The sequence below is a fragment of the Anticarsia gemmatalis genome, chromosome 22, assembly GCF_050436995.1.
Source record: "Anticarsia gemmatalis isolate Benzon Research Colony breed Stoneville strain chromosome 22, ilAntGemm2 primary, whole genome shotgun sequence".
NCBI lineage: Eukaryota > Metazoa > Arthropoda > Insecta > Lepidoptera > Erebidae > Anticarsia > Anticarsia gemmatalis.
Genome location: NC_134766.1, coordinates 4166910 through 4189078, shown reverse-complemented (window position 1 = coordinate 4189078; position 22169 = coordinate 4166910). Strand labels below are relative to the sequence as shown.

General features: G+C 35.8%; 2 protein-coding genes across 2 annotated transcripts in view; one reads left to right on the top strand and one right to left on the bottom strand.

Annotated features, from left to right (window-relative positions):
• Window positions 1–644: 644 nt before the first annotated feature.
• LOC142982526 (CCAAT/enhancer-binding protein gamma-like) lies at window positions 645–3971 on the top strand. Its single transcript, XM_076129048.1, has 3 exons — window positions 645–812; window positions 948–1139; window positions 2366–3971. Exons 2-3 carry the CDS (start codon window positions 1017–1019, stop codon window positions 2597–2599), a joined length of 357 nt encoding a protein of 118 aa, XP_075985163.1. The 5' UTR covers window positions 645–812; window positions 948–1016; the 3' UTR covers window positions 2600–3971.
• Window positions 3873–22169, bottom strand: part of Vps15 (vacuolar protein sorting 15) — a 31576-nt gene continuing 13279 nt past the window's right edge. Inside the window, exons 8-28 of the mRNA XM_076129047.1 lie at window positions 21964–22156; window positions 21557–21666; window positions 21270–21378; window positions 20446–20594; window positions 19640–19783; window positions 18540–18656; window positions 18046–18180; window positions 17806–17884; window positions 17648–17724; window positions 16242–16369; window positions 15771–15862; window positions 14500–14601; window positions 14179–14254; window positions 13731–13826; window positions 13282–13404; window positions 9334–9441; window positions 8817–8974; window positions 8331–8489; window positions 7032–7189; window positions 6445–6620; window positions 3873–5693 (exon numbers count right to left, since the gene is read on the bottom strand). Coding sequence (XP_075985162.1) covers window positions 5480–5693; window positions 6445–6620; window positions 7032–7189; window positions 8331–8489; window positions 8817–8974; window positions 9334–9441; window positions 13282–13404; window positions 13731–13826; window positions 14179–14254; window positions 14500–14601; window positions 15771–15862; window positions 16242–16369; window positions 17648–17724; window positions 17806–17884; window positions 18046–18180; window positions 18540–18656; window positions 19640–19783; window positions 20446–20594; window positions 21270–21378; window positions 21557–21666; window positions 21964–22156 — 2703 coding nt within the window. The 3' untranslated portion in view covers window positions 3873–5479. The remainder of the gene's footprint in view (window positions 5694–6444; window positions 6621–7031; window positions 7190–8330; window positions 8490–8816; window positions 8975–9333; window positions 9442–13281; window positions 13405–13730; window positions 13827–14178; window positions 14255–14499; window positions 14602–15770; window positions 15863–16241; window positions 16370–17647; window positions 17725–17805; window positions 17885–18045; window positions 18181–18539; window positions 18657–19639; window positions 19784–20445; window positions 20595–21269; window positions 21379–21556; window positions 21667–21963; window positions 22157–22169) is intronic.

Genomic DNA, 22169 nt, shown 5'->3' with positions numbered 1-22169 from the left:
ATTACCAAAGTACTGCATAAAATTATTATATCCTCTTAGAATAACCCCATAATGATTGTAAAAAATAACGACTAATCGTGAACGCATCTTTAACAATGGATATGACGATTCTCTAGTTGCTTCGGAAATGTCAACTAATGACAAGTGACAGCTGTCAAAGTAACGTCAAACTAGAGTAGCACCATCATAATTAAGACGGTTATATTTTATAATAATTGGTAGTAATCGAATAGCTCTTGTACTCAAGTAAAGTCTGCCGTGCTTTTATATAAGAATCCGGGTTTTGAAATCACTCAGTGTTATACTTTATTTCATTGTTTTTTTTTTTTTTTTTGTTTTTAGAAAAGACAATCGTGCAATTAAAATGAAACTATCTTACTTTTGTAACGTTAATGGTGAATCTTGTTAATAAACACTTCAGTATTTTACCTCTATTTAGCTAGAACTTGTGCTTTATTTGTTAATATGTCAAAATTACCTAATAAGATCAATTTATTAATCTCTTCATTAGTTAATTTCCCTTATTACTTTACATTCGCTCATTTAACATATACTAGAATCGAGTAACTGTCTTAATCGATTACATTAACAAGTACGGCTCTATTATTACGGCTGACGTCAATCTCACGATTGCTGACGACATTGCGAGCTATTTATATTTTGACGCTGGAGTACTACGCGTCAGAGACCTTTTACATTTCGTTCGTGAAAAGTGTGCAAGCCTATTGTTGTTGTTTTTATTTATTTTGCGGGAAGTGCATAAATATAAACGAAAACGAAACAAACTTTCGTTTACTATAACTAATAATTTGGTACGTACTTATATTGTGTACGACGTAGGCACTTGAACCAGTTATCGGGGTTTACCACAGTTGCGTCATGATTTCTCAGTAAATCTGTGACAAAAAAGTCCCGTGTTGTTTTAACCTTTCGTGTTCTTGTTGCAGAAAAGTATTCAGTGAGTTTCATTGTGAATTCAGTGAAGAGTTTGCGAGCTTGGTGTGTGAAACAGTTTGATGATATTAGACGATTTTGAAGACTACTTGGGCGAGATGCCTCCAAAACGTACCCGACGAGGGAACAGTGATGTAGATGAGGAGGACGACGAGTACAGACGCAAGAGAGACCGAAATAATGAGGTATGTAGTGTTTGATTACAATAAAAACATGTAATTAGTAACATAGTTTGTGTAATATAGGTAAGAATGCAACATCCTTTCATTTTTTACCTTTGAGGACAAATATCTGAAAATGGATTGCATTTAAACAAAAACCTTACATACATAATCTACACAAACATTTTAATGTTCTACTTAAAAAAACTAAAATTTAGCACATAAAAAAACAATTGTTCATAAAATGAAATTCCCTCCTTAATTGCTTTAAGCATGGCCAGTAACAACAAAGAAACAAACAGGTTTCTTGAGGAAAACACAACATAAATGTTCTTAATTCAATTTCATGTTGGAATAACCCACATTTAGACATAACTGTTCTTTTTTTAAATAAAGATGATGATTCATACTGGTAGGTTCATTATCTGTAGCACTCATTATTTAATCATGAATGTATTTTTGTTGAAACTTAAACATTTTCAAAGAGATGTTTCATAGAAAGCTGAAAATATTGCGAAACATTCCCAAGTACTTGTAATGATGGTGCAACATTTACACTGTTTACACTAGATTTGTAGTACTGATAACATTTCTTGTTATGTTATAATAACTCGCAACTTGGAGAAACCAATACTAATTTTCCCCTTTTCACAACAGATAGATAGTGTAAATAGTATACTATTTTATCATATTATTCAATAAATAACTAGCTATGACTCATTTATACTGCCAAAGGAGATCGGCAGATTTCGTACAGCTTAAAGTTTGTGTTGTTTCGTAACAGAATTTGTACCACTTATTAAGGGGACTAAGTCACTTATTTTTATTTGGGAGTATTATTTTTAGAAGTCCGGATTAATTAGAAAGTATTTGTTTATTTAAATAATAATTTTTGGTCCATGGCTTATATTTGTTGACAACTAAAGAAAAAGAAAATCTCATGAGACGTCACTTTTCGTCTGACGTCTACGCATCCGCCAATTTGCTGTTATTTTGAATTGTGGTTTTGACAGCATCTGAGCAATTTAGCGAACTATCGGGGCTTCTAAAAATGGACATAACATTTACCTCCCAACTTTTAAAAATATAAGAATTTTAAAATAAGCTTGTCTATCATATTAGCTACCAATTAAAACAAAAAGTAAACCTAAACATGACATTTTATAAGCTGTACGAATTCTTCATATAAACCTGCCGTTCGCCTTTAGATAATTAATGACATGTTTTTAATGATGTATCTTTACTCTCAGGCTGTGAAAAAGAGTCGATTTAAGTCAAAGCAGAAGACACAGGAGACCTTCACAAGGGTCAGTAACCTGAAAGCCGAGAACCAAGTTCTAGAGGACAGAGTGAAGACCCTCACAAAGGAACTACAGTTCTTGAAGGAGCTGTTCCTAGCCCACGCATCAAACACACAGAGCTCCAAATTCGACGGCATTGACCTGCAGAAGCTTCTAGAAGATATTCCTGATGAAAAGAAATAGTTGTATGCCGTTCTTTATAGACTTGCCTTCGTAGCGTGTGATAGAAAAGTGTGAGTGAGAAAAAGTGGGTTGAAGACTTTCTGAACTGTGTGAAAATATATTCTGCGATCAAAGTGGAGTATCACTTTGTGTATTGACTTTGCACCGTGTGCATCACTGACAGAACAATGGATTTGACATTAGAAATACAGCTTTAGTTAAATAAATTGGTTGAGTAATAGCTAGCTGCTTGTTTTGCATTTAATCATGTTGACGAAGTTTGGCTTTTATCCCTTCTCGGATGAGCTAGACTGAAAGTTTTAATTTTGCATATTTTATGCAAAAATTGTATGATGAAGTACTTTGTATATACAATAAATAATTTTATATGTAATTCATTTTGTATTTTTATTGTAAACTTGATATCAGTTTTGCTATAAGTACAGTTTAATTGTTATAATGGCATAAATAATTGATTGTACAAGTACAAATTATTTTTCCTTATTGTTTTTTATAATAAACAATTTTTTTCCTGCTCTTTGCAATGCAATGTTGTGTAGATCTGTGCAACATGCTAAAAACAAAAGTCCAAAAATATTGCAAGTAAATTCTTTCTAATCGAAAATTGTTACTGCTTTCAAAATATTTTTGCAGTTGTGTTGGTAGAAAATCTCAAAAGTCTATCTATTTATTTCAAAATGCAATGTTTTTAACAACATATTATGATATATAGATGTATTAGAAAAAGTATAGTACCTATAGTTTAAATGTATTTATAGTACATGTTTTGTGTATACTGTGACCCATTTATGTGTACATCACAATTATTTTGACTATAAAACCTATATGTTATTTCACTGCTTAATACAGGGATGTATTGTCTGAAACCTTGACGTTTTTCTAGCTGTTATGTATTAGTTAGTAGTTATTGTAGATTATTCACAGCTATTGACTGGAAATGAGCTCAAAATTATTAGTAGTTCACTGATAGAAATGAAGAAAAATCTGTTTGATTGTTGTAGTTGACAATTTTTCCATCGAAATAAAACTCTACTTGGCAAATAGTTTTGTCGCGCTGACGAGAATAGAAAAGAAATCTGTCAATATTGAGAAATTATGTCGTTATTATGTGTCTTATGATAGAAAAATGGCTATCATTTCGTGGAAGTGGATTGTATTAGCAAATATGTTAGTGTTGTTTGTTATCTGTTAAGCCGAGTTGAGTGTCCTGGCAACTTGAAAATCTTTGGCCTCTAAAGAAAGCAGCATTGACATTATAAAATAAAACATCAAAAACTGATAATAATATTTAATTATGGAAAAATAGAATCTTAATACCTAAGAAATTTAGAGTTAAACATGAAATTATAAAATACATTTTTTACAATAATTATTTCAGTCGTTGTCCTTTTAAATAACTCCCTTGACTTGACTATAAGCATGGACTATACACATTACATCGAATTCTAATCTATTTATTAAAAACGTAATGATCACAGATCAAAATAACACTAAGGAACTAGTAAAAATAACATTTCAACTAAAGAAAACATAAAAAAAAAACAATATATAAAATTTACTAGACTATTTTTAAATTGACAAAAAACTAAGCAATTTGAATGGCTGGAAAAATGAATACAATTAATTCTACAGCCAATATAATATGGATACAAGTTAAGCTCTGTACATAATAAGGGAATTTCCCAGATTTTGAATAAGTCTCAGATAACGATCTCGGATAACGATACTGTCTAATACATAGTAATAGCAAACATATGGAAAAAAAAACTATAACATATTCCATCTCATTTACTGAGAAGTGGCAAATACGGCCATAAGAAATTTAAATGTGAATTAATGTCAAATGATACAAGCACTAGTAAACAATAAATAACAAATATTACACATACCCGAATAACGCAACATTTAACTGTATTGATAGTATTCAATGACGCCATATTGTTTTTATATTACATAACATTTGTTGTTATGCTATTATTTCAACGAACGTGGGATGACGCAACAATATTTTGTCGTCATCATGACAATAGAATATAAAGTCATCATACATTTCGAATTTAATTTTCATTCCAATTATGCTTTTGGCTTTTTTCGAAGAATAAAATCAGTTAAATATATATTTTTTAAATGTACTGAACTAATTTTAATTAAGTATAAGTACTTTTGTTGGGAACACTATTGAAAAGTAAGTTGTATCAGGCTTCAAGGTGCGGCCGATATATTGCAATAATAGGTTGTCGGTCTACAAAAATATGTTTTCAAATAGCGTTTATTTATGCATAAGGGGTTACCTATTATCTTGATTGTTGAAGTAAATAATGATATACATAGAAAACATTGCACAATCCAGTATGAAGTAAACAATTAACAAATATATTGCCCCGGTTGCAATCTACATATACAAATATACACATCATAGTCAAGAAAACTAGCGGCCCGTCCCATCTTCTCCCAGATTACACAGGGTTAACTTTAACAAATTATACACATCAACCTTGAAAATCACTAACTATTAATGAAAACCGGATAAAATTCAGTAGATTTTAATTAACCGCGAAAATAAAGATGCGACGACGGGACTCTACTCCATACATAGTTTACATTGACTTTTGTTCTGCCGGATTTATTTAACACTAGCTGACCTGCGCAGCTCCGCTCACGCTTTCTTGTTTTTATTTAATACCACGCATATTCAAACTTATTCACCTTTTACACCTTCTCTGGACTCCCACAAATAATAATTCAAGACCAAAATTAGCCAAATCGGTCCAGCCTCGGGTTTTAGCGAGACTAACGAACAGCAATTAATTTTTATACCTATATATAGATATATAGATAGCCTACATGAAATCACAAGTATTTATATCAATAATTGTATAGTTACTTCCACACATTGATAACGCCATCAGCGGCCGAGCTGACGAGATAAGGCTTGTTGCCCTCCACCACGGTGAGGTCGGTGATGGGTGCTGTGTGGTAGAAGGAGCGCGACTCCACGGTGCGGTACACGCTGTCCTCCAGCGCCGAGGAGGGGGGGGAGGTGTTCGTCTTGCAACACTCCTGGATCACTGTGGTACCGTCGATTATGCGGCTCCTGTTGGAAAATAATAGTGATGTGTTGTGTTGTAGGGATTTAATAGAGTTGTTATCGAAATTAATAACTTTGGTGTGGAAGTATATGTGTAAATTTTATAGACGTTATTCTGTTTAAATTAAATTCGACCATAATTGTTTGCTTGACATAAAATAAAAAAGTTGTCCGAAATCTACAAATAAACAGAATTATGGCTTTAGTCAGAATATACATTTGCATTAAATTAAAACTGAGAATGAAAATTAATGAGTTTTTTATTGTTTTGTTCTGACAGATTATTTATTTATTTATTTATTTATATAATATGGAAGGCTTACAGCTAGATGTAACATAATATAATATATACATTTAGTATGGCAAACTGTCAGCCATTTACAAGCCCACACTTATAGAGATATCATATATATTACATTGTGAACATTCTCATTACTAATGGCCTAACTACGCGTCAACCAGAGAATAAAGATTTAAAACATTTGATATTTGATTATGTCAAGAAAGGTAGTTTAGTATGTCACAAGTCGAAATACATTTAAAATTATTCCGAGTAGAATATTGTGTTAAATATACCAGATATTAAAATTAAATATGTAACCGTATAAACCGTAATCCATCCAGATTTCGGATACACTTAGGTAAAAACGTATCAAACATTTTAAAAGTAATTATTTTAGTGGAAAGGAAGGGGGGAGGCCTTTGCCCAGCAGTGGTTCAATCAAACAGGCTAAGGGAAAAAAATATTAAGTGTTACCTGTATTTGGCATGCGGCGAGTACTTGAGGTGGTCGGCGGGCGCGTGAACGAGCACGTACGAGTCCTCGGGGTGCTCCAGGTCCCAGTAGCGCAGGCGCAGGTCGGAGCCGCCCGTCACCACGAACCGGTTGCCTTCCCGCGTGCCGCAGTATATCGAGCTGATGTAGTGAGACGCCTGGGTAACGAAAATATTTAAGTTGTGTTTTTTTATTGTGATGATGGCTTAGTTAATTAGTGCGTTAGTTAAATTTGGATGCATTAAGTGTTTTAGGTTTGGAAGTACGTTTATGGGAATCGGAACAAAATTTGACAAAAATTGTTAGAACTGAATATTTAATGTGAAATTATTTTTCAAGGGAATATTATTTCTGCTTCAGAGACAGTTTCAAGACATTGAATTATATTTCGGAGTTGGAGCAACAGAAAACTTTGTTGTTTTTTCCAGTGGTTGTTTTAGTGGTATTCATAAATATTGATTTAATGGTCTTTAGTCACTTTTTTCTTTAAAGTACTAGAAATAATTATAATTATTTTGTCGTCTGAAATAAATAACAAGCTAAATGTAATAATAATAATGTCCTCCTACGGCGGGCGTGTAGTGCAGCGGCTGCACGTGGTTGGTGCAGGGCCACAGCGCGTGCGTGCGCTGCGTGGACTCCAGGCTCCACGCCGCCGCGTCGCGCGCGCCCGCCGCCCACACGCCGCCGCCCCACCCGCTGCCCACGATGCGCCGGACGCGCTCCGCTGGACAGACACAATCACAATTAAATAATATATGCCTGGAAAAAACGCTAAAACAACCCTACAAAACATAAGAAAACCATATTTACTTGGAGTTGACACCAGCAGCTCGATTCTGTACATTCGATACTAACGCTATCTAGTACCATACATTTCTATGGAGCTACTCGTTAGGAAACCGGCAGCAATCAAATGATCAATCATGAAAGGTATTATTCTCATAAAAAATAATTACAGTCTACGTTAGAACGTATTAGTAAAAATAAATAAATAAGTAATATGAAAATAACATAATTAACAAAAACAAAATAGTTGATATGTTTGTTTAACGAAACATTATCAACACAAAAAAAGAATCAGCGTCTATTTTTTGCCTATGTTGAAGCAGGCAAAGGAAACAATACCTATTCAGCCTCGTCTTCCTACAATGATCCAATGTGGTTGTTTAAATAATTTATTAAAATTGAAAGAATATTTTATTTCGAAATTCGAATTTCGAATATTATTCATTCATTCAAATATTATTAGCTATGCAAAAAATATTTGCTGGAGCGCACTTAGGTACGCTCCGGTGTGTAGTGCGCTCCAGCAAATAATTTAATTTATTAAATTTTATTTTATTTTAATGTTTGGGCCAAAGGGAGCCATTGTAGAACATAGTTGTTGCAAAAATCCACTAGGGGCGCTGATCAATTTTTCATACAAAATTTAGCTTTACAGCGCTTTAATAGCGCTACAGTTATATAGACATAGACAATTCACAACATTATTTTTAAATTTTAGTTCATGAATGATCCTAAGAATTGGTAATATGTTTATTAAAATGATATCACTTTGATAACTTTGATTACTTTTCATATTCTCGATATATTATTACAGCGATATTTTCTTTTAAAATCGACACTAGAAATGATTATTTTATGTAAGTATGTGAACGCATTATGACTTCGTCCGCCATTTTCCCTCGGGAATGCGTCATTTTCCCGGGGTAAAAAGTAGCCTATGTCCTTTTTCGGGTATCAAAATATCTTCATACCAAATTTCATCCAAATTGGTTCCGTAGTTTAGGCGTGATTTAGTAACAGACAGACAGACAGAGTTACTTTCGCATTTATAATATGAGTATAGATATTATGATGCTCACAGTTGGGATGTTTGACAGAAGTGATAGGTAGATGGAAGCGCAGGTCCCACACGCACACGGCCCCGCTCGAGGTGCCCACGGCGAGGTACCCGCTGGGGTCCGCGTACAGGCACGTGTACACGCCCTGCTTCAGGTCGCCCTGCAGCTTCCACGCGTTACCTGGACAAAGAGTATGTGGTTTAGACCTTAATATATTACTGTTTAATAAATTGAGGAAAAAGTGATAGTTATGTGGTCATAATAATCGCTTCGAGTGCTAATGTTCGAAGGTTTGAAGCTAAAGCAAGACAAATTATAGACTGTTAATTATTTGTGAATTATAAATTAACATGATTTGTTTTAACCGTATGACATAATATTGAAAAAAAACTCTGCAATTTAAATAAAACAGTTTTTGAAGAGTTGTAAGATCTATCCCGAAATAAGGGAGGGGTTAGGCCTTGAGAAGTGGGTATAATGTAAATATTATTATAATTAATCAATTACCCGGAGCCCTAAGGTCCCAGCCCACGATGGTGGCCAGGAGCGTGGCGTATGAGATGAGCGAGTGGTGCGCGGGCGCGGCCACGCACGCCGCGTCGTCGCCGTCCGCCTCCAGCTGGCGGCCCTGCGACAGGCTCATGCGGGACGAGCTGCCGTCGATCCTGGGGGGGCGGGGGGCATTTATTAATCAGATACGAATTAAGAATGTTTTCAATTCGTGTATATGTTTAAATCTTGTCTTAATGACTTAGAAATTAGAAATCAGTTAAAAAACAAAAGTTAATAAATAATATTTCTCGTTAAAATCTGTTTAAGTTGTCACTAAAATCTGGTATTCAGTGCCGTTAAGCCCATTAGGTGACAGAAACATAGTAAAGGCTTTTTAAACGCCTATAAATTAAGATACACATTTTACAGGCAAAATATTTTTTTAATAGGCTAACGTAGCTCAGCAAAGAAACTTATACAAACAACATAAGTATAAGTTAAATAACTCAATAACCAATGTACTTGTATTTACCTGAGTACAAAGACGGACTCCTGCGTGGCAGCCACAAGCGACTGACCTCCCTCGCACGCCGCCAGAGACACGACGGGACCCGCGTTACGATTGTACATCGACTTAGATCTACAACATACATACATAGACAAACATTACATACAAACGTATACGCTCTTCATTAAGATTTCAATTCATGAAAGACTTGTATTACATTTTACCGTAAAACTGAGCATATTTTGAGTAATTGTTTTGTAGTTTGAAAATTGTATGTAAAAACTACCAAGAGACGTCTTCATGTGAGGAAAAACTACCAAGAGACGTCTTCATGTGAGGAAAAACTACCAAGAGACGTCTTCATGAGAGGAAAACCTACCATGAGGCGTCTTCATGTGAGGAAAAACTACCAAGAGACGTCTCCATCACGTCTTCATGTGAGGAAAAACTACCAAGAGACGTCTTCATGGGAGGAAAAACTACCAAGAGACGTCTTCATGAGAGGAAAACCTACCATTAGACGTCTTCACGTGAGGAAAAACTACCAAGAGACGTCTCCATCACGTCTTCATGTGAGGAAAAACTACCAAGAGTCGTCTTCATGAGAGGAAAAACTACCATGAGACGTCTTCATGAGAGGAAAAACTACCAAGAGACGTGTTCATCACGTCTTCATGTGAGGAAAAACTACCATGAGACGTCTTCATGAGAGGAATAACTACCAAGAGACATGTTCATCACGTCTTCATGTGAGGAAAAACTACCAAGAGACGTCTTCATGAGAGGAAAAACTACCAAGAGACGTCTTCATGGGAGGAAAAACTACCAAGAGACGTCTTCATGAGAGGAAAACCTACCATTAGACGTCTTCACGTGAGGAAAAACTACCAAGAGACGTCTCCATCACGTCTTCATGTGAGGAAAAATTACCAAGAGACGTCTTCACGTGAGGAAAAACTACCAAGAGACGTGTTCATCACGTCTTCATGTGAGGAAAAACTACCAAGAGACGTGTTCATCACGTCTTCATGTGAGGAAAAACTACCAAGAGACGTGTTCATCACGTCTTCATGTGAGGAAAAACTACCAAGAGACGTGTTCATCACGTCTTCATGTGAGGAAAAACTACCAAGAGACGTGTTCATCACGTCTTCATGTGAGGAAAAACTACCAAGAGTCGTCTTCATGTGAGGAAAAACTGCCAAGAGTCGTCTTCATGTGAGGAAAAACTACCAAGAGACGTCTTCAAGTGAGGAAAAACTACCAAGAGACGTCTTCATGGGAGGAAAAACTACCAAGAGACGTCTTCATGAGAGGAAAACCTACCATTAGACGTCTTCACGTGAGGAAAAACTACCAAGAGACGTCTCCATCACGTCTTCATGTGAGGAAAAATTACCAAGAGACGTCTTCACGTGAGGAAAAACTACCAAGAGACGTGTTCATCACGTCTTCATGTGAGGAAAAACTACCAAGAGACGTGTTCATCACGTCTTCATGTGAGGAAAAACTACCAAGAGTCGTCTTCATGTGAGGAAAAACTGCCAAGAGTCGTCTTCATGTGAGGAAAAACTACCAAGAGACGTCTTCAAGTGAGGAAAAACTGCCAAGAGTCGTCTTCATGTGAGGAAAAACTACCAAGAGACGTCTTCATCACGTCTTCATGTGAGGAAATACTACGAAGAGACGTCTCCATCACGTCTTCATGAGAGGAAAAACTACCATGAGACGTCTTCATGAGAGGAAAAACTACCAAGAGACGTCTTCATGTGAGGAAAAACTACCAAGAGTCATCTTCAAGTGAGGAAAAACTGCCAAGAGTCGTCTTCATGTGAGGAAAAACTACCAAGAGACGTCTTCATCACGTCTTCATGTGAGGAAATACTACGAAGAGACGTCTCCATCACGTCTTCATGAGAGGAAAAACTACCATGAGACGTCTTCATGAGAGGAAAAACTACCATGAGACGTCTTCAAGTGAGGAAAAACTACCATGAGACGTCTTCATGAGAGGAAAAACTACCAAGAGACTTCCTCAAGTCAGGAAAAACTACCAAGAGACGTCTTCATGTGAGGAAAAACTACCAAGAGACGTCTTCATGTGAGGAAAAACTACCAAGAGACGTCTTCATGTGAGGAAAAACTACCAAGAGACGTCTTCATGTGAGGAAAAACTACCAAGAGACGTCATCATCACGTCTTCACGTGAGGAAAAACTACCAAGAGACGTCTTCAGGTGAGGAAAAACTACCATGAGACGTCTTCAAGTGAGGAAACACTACCAAGAGGCTTCCTCAAGTCAGGAAAAACTACCAAGAGACGTCTTCATGTGAGGAAAAACTACCAAGAGTCGTCTTCATGAGAGAAAAACTACCAAGACACGTCTTCATCACGTCTTCATGTGAGGAAATACTACGAAGAGACGTCTCCATCACGTCTTCATGAGAGGAAAAACTACCATGAGACGTCTTCATGAGAGGAAAAAATACCATGAGACGTCTTCAAGTGAGGAAAAACTACCATGAGACGTCTTCATGAGAGGAAAAACTACCAAGAGACTTCCTCAAGTCAGGAAAAACTACCAAGAGACGTCTTCATGAGAGGAAAAACTACCATGAGACGTCTTCATGAGAGGAAAAACTACCATGAGACGTCTTCAAGTGAGGAAAAACTACCAAGAGGCGTCTTCAATTGAGGAAAAACTACCAAGAGACGTATTCATGAGAGGAAAAACTACCAAGAGACGTCTTCATGGGAGGAAAAACTACCATGAGACGTCTTCATGAGAGGAAAAACTACCAAGAGACGTCTTCATGTGAGGAAAAACTACCAAGAGACGTCTTCATGTGAGGAAAAACTACCAAGAGACGTCTTCATCACGTCATCAAGTGAGGAAAAACTACCAAGAGTCGTCTTCATGTGAGGATAACCTACCAAGAGACGTCTTCATGAGAGGAAAAACTACCATGAGACGTCTTCAAGTGAGGAAAAACTACCAAGAGGCGTCTTCAATTGAGGAAAAACTACCAAGAGACGTATTCATGAGAGGAAAAACTACCAAGAGACGTCTTCATGGGAGGAAAAACTACCATGAGACGTCTTCACGAGAGGAAAAACTACCAAGAGACGTCTTCATGTGAGGAAAAACTACCAAGAGACGTCTTCATGTGAGGAAAAACTACCAAGAGACTTCCTCAAGTCAGGAAAAACTACCAAGAGACGTCTTCATGTGAGGAAAAACTACCAAGAGTCGTCTTCATGTGAGGAAAAACTACCAAGAGACGTCTTCATGAGAGGAAAAACTACCAAGACACGTCTTCATCACGTCTTCATGTGAGGAAAAACTACCATGAGACGTCTTCATGAGAGGAAAAACTACCAAGAGACTTCCTCAAGTCAGGAAAAACTACCAAGAGTCGTCTTCATGTGAGGAAAAACTACCAAGAGACTTCCTCAAGTCAGGAAAAACTACCAAGAGACGTCTTCATGAGAGGAAAAACTACCATGAGACGTCTTCATGAGAGGAAAAACTACCAAGAGACGTCTTCATCACGTCTTCATGAGAGGAAAAACTACCAAGAGACGTCTTCATAATAAATAATAAATTTAACCCATTAATGCCCCACTGCTGGGCAAGGGTCTCCACCCGTAATGAGGTGATATTTTCCTACACCGTTGGAGCATGTGATAATTATTACTAACACACGCATAACTTCGAAAAGTCATTGGTGTGTTGCCTCGGGTTCGAACCTGCGACCACTTGCGTGGGAGGTGTCAACTTATACCACTCGACTGTGAGGAAAAACTACCAAGAGACGTCTTCATGTGAGGAAAACTACCAACTGTCTTAAATTATTTGTGGAAGTCCAGATAAGGTGTAAAAGGTGAATAAATTTGAAAATTTGCGGTATTAAATAAAACCAAGAAAGCGTGAGCGGAGCTGCGCGGGTCAGCTAGTTAATATATAGTTACCGGTTGATATGTGCATGTCCCTGCAGCCTGGCGGCGTCCCACAGTCGCACGGTGCCGTCGTCCGAACATGAACCGAACAACGCGCGCTGAGCCGGCAGGGTCACTAACTGATTCACTCGCGCTCTATAACATAAATATTTGGAAAACTTGCATTTTAAAATACTAACTACTAACTACTATACATTAAATGCGCTGTAACACATTATAGACAATATAGACTGGAATAAGCTTTAGGTGTGATTTCAAACCATATGGTAATTAGAGCAGTGGCTATTTCATTACTATTGCAAGACAAAAAATTTCTTTGAATTATAAACGTAAATTTCCAATAAAATTTAGCTGCTAAAAAAATCACAATAAGTTTAGTAGTATTTCTTTCCAAATTAATTAAGAGTTATGTCAATTTACTGTTCAATTAACGACGATGTTAAGTAATAATATTAACTTACTTGTGTTCATGTAAGTATGCGAGGAGCTGGTTACCAGGTCGCCAACCAGACGGCGGCATCGTGTCCTCATTGTGTTCCATCGGGTCGTCGTGACTCCTATACGTTTAACATTTTTATTATAAACAAATGATTTCATAACTTTTCTAATTATTACTTCAAGATTGTTATCCAATACATAAAATTTTCGTGTCACAATGTTTGTTACCTTACTCCTCCTAAACGGCTTTACAGATTTTTACCTAATTTAATATGCATATCCAGTAAGCCTGAGAATCGCTTGCCTTGTTCGGTGGCTTGTCCACCCCTAACATTAAAAAAATATATATGGCAAAACAATGTTTGCCAGGTCAGCTAGTTAATTATTTAAAAATCTTTATATTATAAAAATGTAAACTCTTGATGTTATAATCTTACTAGACATTCAAACAAAAAAAAAACGAATTAATACCTCAATGATTTTTGATATTTCTGCTGCATCCTTGCCGTTAAATCTCTCAGTTCTACGCGACAGGGTGCCATGCTGTCTGCAAAGTAATACAACAAGTATTTAAAACAACACTGCAAATCTCTGTCTTTCTTTTAGTTCCTAATATAATATTAATTAATGATATTACAATTGTGGAGAAAAAGCGAAAAATCTTGTGTAAATATAAAGAAATTACTTATACCACTCTAAAAATGATACTCATGTCTTTAATTGGTATAAGTCCTTTGTTTTTCACGTTGGAAGTTTCGATGAGTAAATATATTAAGATGTTGTAAGACTAACATTGCACGTAGCTGGCGCTGTGTCCCATCTGCGAGTGTTGCGGCGCCACGGACAGCGCCTGTGACGTCACGCCGCTCGCCGCCGCCGACACGCCCTCCGACACTTCACACAAGTTAATATAGTATATAGCTAAGTAAAGTGTCAGTTGTATTTGATGAGAGTAATACCACAAAAAGTCGCTAAATCCATACTAATATTATAAATGCGAAAGTAACTCTGTCTGTCTGTCTGTCTGTCTGTCTGTCTGTCTGTCTGCTACTCAATCACGCCTAAACTACTGAACCAATTTGCATGAAATTTGGTATGGAGATACTTTGATACCCGAGAAAGGACATAGGCTACTTTTTACCCCGGGAAAATGACACATTTCCCGGGAAAATTCAGATGGCGAACGAAGTCGCGAATATTCAATATTACAATGACATTTAATTAACAAAATTCCGTTGTCATGGTAACTGTTTTAATGGCGGATATGCCTTAGCGCGACTTCGTTATATTAAGAGATATAAATAATATTATGAGAATATTTTTCGTGAAAAAAAAAGCATATTTTATAACATCACGCTACGACCAATAGGAGTACAGTAACAGTAAAAAGTGTTACAAAAACGCGGAAAATTCTGACCCATTCTCTCTTATGTGACGCAAGCGAAGTTGCGCGGGTCAGCTAGTAAAAATATATAAGTAAACTAGCGGACCCGACAGACGTTGTCCTGTCTACACGTCTTAAATTTGTAAAAATTAATTAAAAAAACATTGTCCAGCGGACAAAATTGTGAATCTAAACCATTGTCAGATCCCCTTGAACACACACAAAAAATTTAATTAAAATCGGTCCAGTCGTTTAAGAGAAGTTCAGTGACATACACACTTACAGAAGAATTATATATATAAAGATTCTAATGTACCTCTAACTTACATGTGTAGTAGATACTGTTATTGTAAGGTGGTAATAAATAAAGTATCAATTTACTAAATACTAAATTACTCTGAAGATACTTTATAAAAAATGCAAGTTTAGTACTTTCGTACATAGCTGTTAGGTTTTGGTACTTTTTAATGTTGTTGAACATATTAATATATTTTCAGCATATAAAAACAAAATATCAAATAAAATGCACAAGAAAGTAAAGAGATAATAATATGCCTTTAAATAATTATGAGTAAAAGTGAAAAAAGTTAATGAAAGCTTGTAATAAATTCTGTTTTTGTAAAGTGTATTTCTTGTTAAAGATACATAATAAATAAATAAATAAATAATGTAGTTTTACCTCTAGAGTGTTGCTCGTGTGAGTGTCCGAACATGTGCTGCCACTCCGTGTTCATGTGTGTCTCGTGAGACACTGACGTCTTGTGCGTGCGTCTGCGGAACAAACAACTTCATAAAACAACATACCGCCATTTTTAAGTTTTTAGGCTTGTTCTCATTTAAGATTACTAAAATATACTTGCTATTCATACAATTTATTGTATAATAATACAATTCCCTTTCTCCTCCCAACGTTTCATTAAGTAAAGATAAAGATTTTGGGGACAAAGTTGATCTAACATGTTACCTTTATCTCCCAAAATCTTTGAAATATACCGCAACCGTGTCAACAATTAAAACATTTTAATTTCTATGATCTTTAATATATCTCTGCTGCATTATTAGATACAATTTTAATATTATTTACATCCAAAACAGTTCTAAAGGCCTTTCTGGTATTGTTTTATCTAAATATCTAAGCTGTATAAGTTACCTGTTTTGCGTAGAGGTGTATAGTTTGTCTAAATGCGGCATGGTGTCCGCGCCGCCCGTGTCGAGCGGCACGGCGCGGGACAGTCCCGAGTGTTGCAGCACTAGACGACCTGGCGCCTCCGTTATATGCTGACAATTATATATGTTACGGTAAATGTAAGCAATCGGTAATTATCTATAATTACCGGTAATTATGAATAATCACCTACGCACATGGTAAATGTAGTGAATTATCCACATTTACCGGTAATTATATAAAACTTCCGCGCGACCATGGTGAATGTTGATTTAAGCTTCGATCGAGAATGAAAATCTTTACAAACTTGGTACTAAATACGGGATTTTAAGCCAGTTGTACTCAAGAAACGAATTCGGTGTCTGCAAAGAACGATTTATCACAATTGAAGAAGTTCCAGAAACTAATATAACTCTGAGATAATGTGCTCGTAAGGATTCAAATTTAGGTAGACAAGGTTTTCAGCATTGCAATTGCACTTCAGAATGCAATTCAAATCGCTGCAAGTGCAAGAAATCACAAGTTCTCTGCAATTCCAAATGTCACAAATTTCGGACCTGCAGAAATAAATAAAAGATAAAGAATTTCAAGAGTTCTACTGATAATTGCCTGCCAATTGTTAATTTTATTTGATTTAATTTTTATAAGATTATATATATATTTTTTTTAAATATTGGTTTTTAGATACTTGACTTCTTCATTTTATAATAACAGTATAATTTTTGCTTTTTTTAACCAAACAAGAGGTTTGGTTTTTTGATATTTGATTTGTTAATTTAATAAGAATATATTTTATGTTTTGCTTAACCAAACAGAAGGTTTGATCTCTTGATATTTAAGAAGTAGAATTGTTTGACTGATGTTGTTTGTAACCAAATTTTATTATAATTAAGACTAGAATTGTTTTTATATTAATAAACATTTGATTTCGATGGTTGGTTTCATTATTTACTACATTTACTAAGGGGGTATGGTAATTTTATAAAACTACGGGTAAATGTGATTAATTCGAATTTTTTTACAACCTTTACCACGAGCACTGGTAATTATGCATAGTTCCCGGTAATTGTACATAATAACCGCACTATCCACATTTACCGTAACATATACATACTTATATATTTATGTTTTTCATTCGGTATGTTACGGGCAAAACAGTATTAATTTGAAGAATATAGAGCATATTTTTTCTTTTTGTGACAAAGATACAGTTATTTTTTTAAATCAATTAAACTCTTATTGAAAGAAAGGAATATGAAGGATATTAATCGATAAACGTATATTAATTATATTCAGAAATACACATTTGTTTCTTTTTCAATTTATGTGAAATTTGCAGTTTCAATTAAGAGTTAAAATGAGAGTAAAACGTTTGAAAATAATGTTATTACCTGTGTAGAAGATCCTTGTATTTTGATAAGATGTGCACTCATTGCCAACAGTTGATTCTCTACATGTTCTGTCATACCTACACAAACAACACATTTATACTTATTTCAAAAACTCTAATTGAACAAAAAGTATTAAAAACGGATTGTTAGATTTTTACCATCAGAAGCCAATCGTCTGAACAAGTTTCTAAGCTGCTGACCCATCTCGGAGTACTGTGGCATTGTACCCTGCTTTACCTGTGAAAGAAAGAGTACTAGTACGGAGATCTCAAAACGCAGCAAATGTTTAAAACCTATGTCAATAATGATAAAAAACCGTTTATACTGACAAAATAATCATGGTCAGAATGTCCTGTGTGAATTAAATTAATAGAAGTACTTGGTAGATGACCACTGACCTTGAGTCTAGTGTTCCTCCTCTCTCTGAGCGTGTGCACCAGTCGGTCCACGTCTCCGTGACGCAGTACAGCGTCCAGCACTTTACGAGGTATCGGCTCTGCTAGACTCTCCAGTAATAGTTCAGCTCGCTCCACCTAGCGGGAAAAGCAAGGATTTGGTTAAAAAAAGTTTTCTAAATCTATACTAATCTATACTAATATTATAATCTATATCTATACTAATATTATAAAGCTGAAGAGTTTGTTGGTTTGAACGCGCTTATCTCAGGAACTACTGGTCCGATTTGAAAAAATATTTCAGTGTTAGATAGCCCATTTATCGAGGAAGGCTACAGACTATATATCATTACGCTACGACCAAAAGAAGCAGAGTACCGGTAAAAAATGTAACAAAAACGGGGAAAATCTTGACCCATTCTCTCTCCTATGGTCAGCTAGTAATAAATATAATTATGTTATGAACAATATGTTCACAAGAGATATACTATGTTTACCTGTATAAGTTTGTGTTTGAGGTGCGGCCACACGAGCGGCAGTATCTTGCAGTTCACGTCGATGGGGTTCAGCAGACTTGACACGCACGACACTAAGCCACATACTTCGTGACGAATCTACATACAAACAAAAAAAACAAATAATTTACAAACATTTCAGAATTAAATGCTACTACTACCTTATTACCTACATTTACAATCATATGATGACTTTTGAACAATCTACAAAAAAAGCGTTATTACATTTTCAAATTTATTTCGGCTGGGAATCGAACCCTTCTAGACTTATCGCATGGTGTATTAGATTGTTTATAACCACCTAATTCTAGTAAATAATGGCACAGTTTAAACGGGAAGGTTTCTAATTTAAAAAACTCGACACTCATAATTTCCAAAGTTTACACGAATACTACAATAAAAAAAACTGAATATTACACAAAATAAATAATTATAGTTCTTTAAACATATTATTTATTCATTTATTGAGGGCATGCAATGTCAACCCGCACTTGGCCAGCGTAGTGGACTCAAAGCCTAACCCCTCCCTCGTTTGGGAGGAGACCCTTGCCCTGCAGTGGGACAGAAACATATTACATTTAAAAAAAATCACAATTTAGTTCGGTCGGGAATCGAACCTGTAGATCTTCTAAACATATCACAAAGTGTATTAAATCGTTTATAACAGTAAGTAATGGCGCACTTTAAACAAATGTAAAAAAGAGTTTTTATATTTATAAAACTCGATAAGCCTATCTATACAAATATTATAAAGCTGAAGAGTTTGTTTGTTTGATTGTTTGTTTGTTTGTTTTAACGCGCTAATCTCATAAACTACTGGTCTGATTTGAAAAATTCTTTCAGTGTTAGATAGTCCATTTATCGAGGAAGGTTATAGGCTATATATCATCACGTTACTACAAATAGGAGCAGAGAACCAGAGAAAAATGTTACAATAACGGGGAAAATTTTGACCCATCCTCTCTTATGTGACGCAAGCGAAGTTGCGCGGGTCAGCTAGTTATTTCTAAAGTTTACGTTAATAGAATAGAGAGTTAAATAAAATGTAATATAAATGAAGTTTTTCTAATATATTAACTTACCCATAAGTTAGGGTGTGCCAGAAACACGGCGCTCTCAGCTACGAGGTCACACAGCGCTTGTTTGGGCAACAGCCCTAGTTCCGCCAAGTTGGTGGTGGCTCGCAGTGCTTTCGCTATTATCCACTCGGATTGGTCTGTGAGGCCCTGGAAACAAGAAAACAAAATAGTATTTTCAATTGCTATTGTGTAGTAATATAATATTTTCTATAAACAATTTCATAAATTTTCTTAAGTTCTCAGCTCTATATACTTCTCTTTCACATAACTCACTTTCTCTCCTAGCATTCTTTACTTATTCGAAAAATAGATCAAAATAAACCTTAATACAATTGACACAAAACACATTTTGTTGGTATCTCATCTATCCCCAGAATTTTACACGCATTTATGACCTACTAGCACACGTCACATAAGAGCGAATGGGTCAAAATTTTCCCCGTTTTTGTAACATATTTTATTTCTACTCTGCTCCTATTGGTCGTAGCGTGATGGTATATAGCCTATAGCCTTCCTCAATAAATGGACTATCTAACACTGAAAGAATTTTTCAAATCGGACCAGTAGTTCCTGAGATTAGCGCGTTCAAACAAACAAACAAACAAACAAACAAACTCTTCAGCTTTATAATATTAGTATAGATTTTGTTGGTAATGCAACAATTCATAATACTACATTTCTTAACGGATTTCAAACGCAATGAGAATTTCATGGTTACGATACTTTATAACATGTTAGCCGACGCTTCGATCTAGTTCCAATCATGGTCACGGGCTGGCTGAATTCACTGCAGGGATTTGTTTACCCACCTGTTGTAGTAAAGGTACGAGTATAGGTGCAGCATGGTGTCCCACATAGGCGGCGACGCCGACCACTCGCTCAAAGAAGCACCCCCTCAGAGCCGCCTCCTCCTTGTCGTTCAGGAAGGTCACCATGTGGGATAAGATCACGTCGTTCGCTAAAAGAACACTATATGATTAAGTACTATGGCCAAAATTATGAAGGAAAAGTTGGGTAATTTAGGTAGAAATAGGCACAGTCAACTTGGGTAACTTTGAATCATTTGGGTAACATTGAACGGGGGAATTTGAACTAGTTTCGATTATATTTGCATATGAAACCAACAAAATTGATAAAGTTTGCAAAACTAAAATAAATCTTTATCAATTGTGTTGGTTTCATATGAAAAAATAATCGAAACTAGTTCAACTGTACCTTTTTTAATATTTATTAACCGACTTCCAGAAAAAGGAGGAGGTTCTCAATTCGACTGTATTTTTTTCTGTTTGTTACCTCATAACTTTTTACTAGGTGGAGTTTTTGTTTTTACTTTTTTTGATGGAAGGAATATATTTCCAATATATGTAGGTATTACATTATATGCACAGTTTATAAGCCTACCAGAGTGAATTTATGACAACAGAGATAATTTAGAAATATATATATATGGAAGTTGTCGTCAGAAACCTCACAAGCCACGAAGTACACACATGTATCACATCTTTGCAGTCAGGAGACAATTTATATTTTTGGGTGCTTATACAAAAATCATTGTTTTAATGCAAAATTAGCTAGGATATTATTTTTTGAAGGAAGAAATATATTATTAAGTCAAATAATTGTGATTTCTTACCTTTTTGTTTTCCGAAGAATATGCACAGTTTAGTGATGCCGTTTTCAACAAGCGCTCGTTTCACTACAGCTTGTGAGTCTGTCAATAGATATGACACTGTGGACCGCACCTGGAGTAATCACAATTTTTAATTATGTTGGAACAAGCATTTAAATTAAATTGTTTTTTTTTTAATAATTGTTTAACTTATAAAACAAGCAGTCTTGAGTTTGAGTTTGAGCTATACACCATAAAAGTATTGTAAGTATGGATACTTAAAATGGTAAAAAGGGGTGAGATGTACATACCATTTCATGTAAAGCTGATAGTTCAGTCTCATAGTTGATATTGGCAGCCTCCTTGTCCACCATGTTTTGTGTCTGATCCAGGAACCTGACTGCTGTCTCCGCCAATTTGGCTGAAAAAAAGAAATACTATGTCAAGAGCATATATTCATTTTTACATTTTTTTTACAGTTAAATATGTCGTTGTCTTTCGGTTAATCAAATATTTTACCGTTATAAACAAGAAAAAAATCGTCTTTCATTTTCTGTTAGAACTGCTGAAATAACATACGTCAAAATTAGACTAAATTAAAAAATAGGAAATTGATAGGCTCACAAAAAAAATCTCATTAATTTTCATTTCATCGGAAAATTAATAATGCACGTATTTATTCTTCTTCTGTGACTAAAAGTCTTTTGATAGGACTTACCGATATTATTAGCATAAGCCTGTCGCACAGGTACACTGGGGTCAGTGGCTCGTGGCGCGAGCTCCGGCAGGATGTACTCGGGGAACACGTTGCAGTCGGCGTGCGGCAGACTGCGCACGAGCGACACGGCGCGCGCGCACGTCACCACGGCGCGGGCTCGCACGCGCGCCACCGTGTCGTGCGACAGGTGGATCTGGGAGGCAAGT

Bases quoted from the DNA above. Each gene is read 5' to 3' on its own strand.
- LOC142982526 (XM_076129048.1), top strand. From the start codon at position 1,017: ATGATATTAGACGATTTTGAAGACTACTTGGGCGAGATGCCTCCAAAA. The intron at 1,140-2,365 runs GTATGTAGTGTT...CTTTACTCTCAG, and splicing joins AGAGAGACCGAAATAATGAG to GCTGTGAAAAAGAGTCGATT.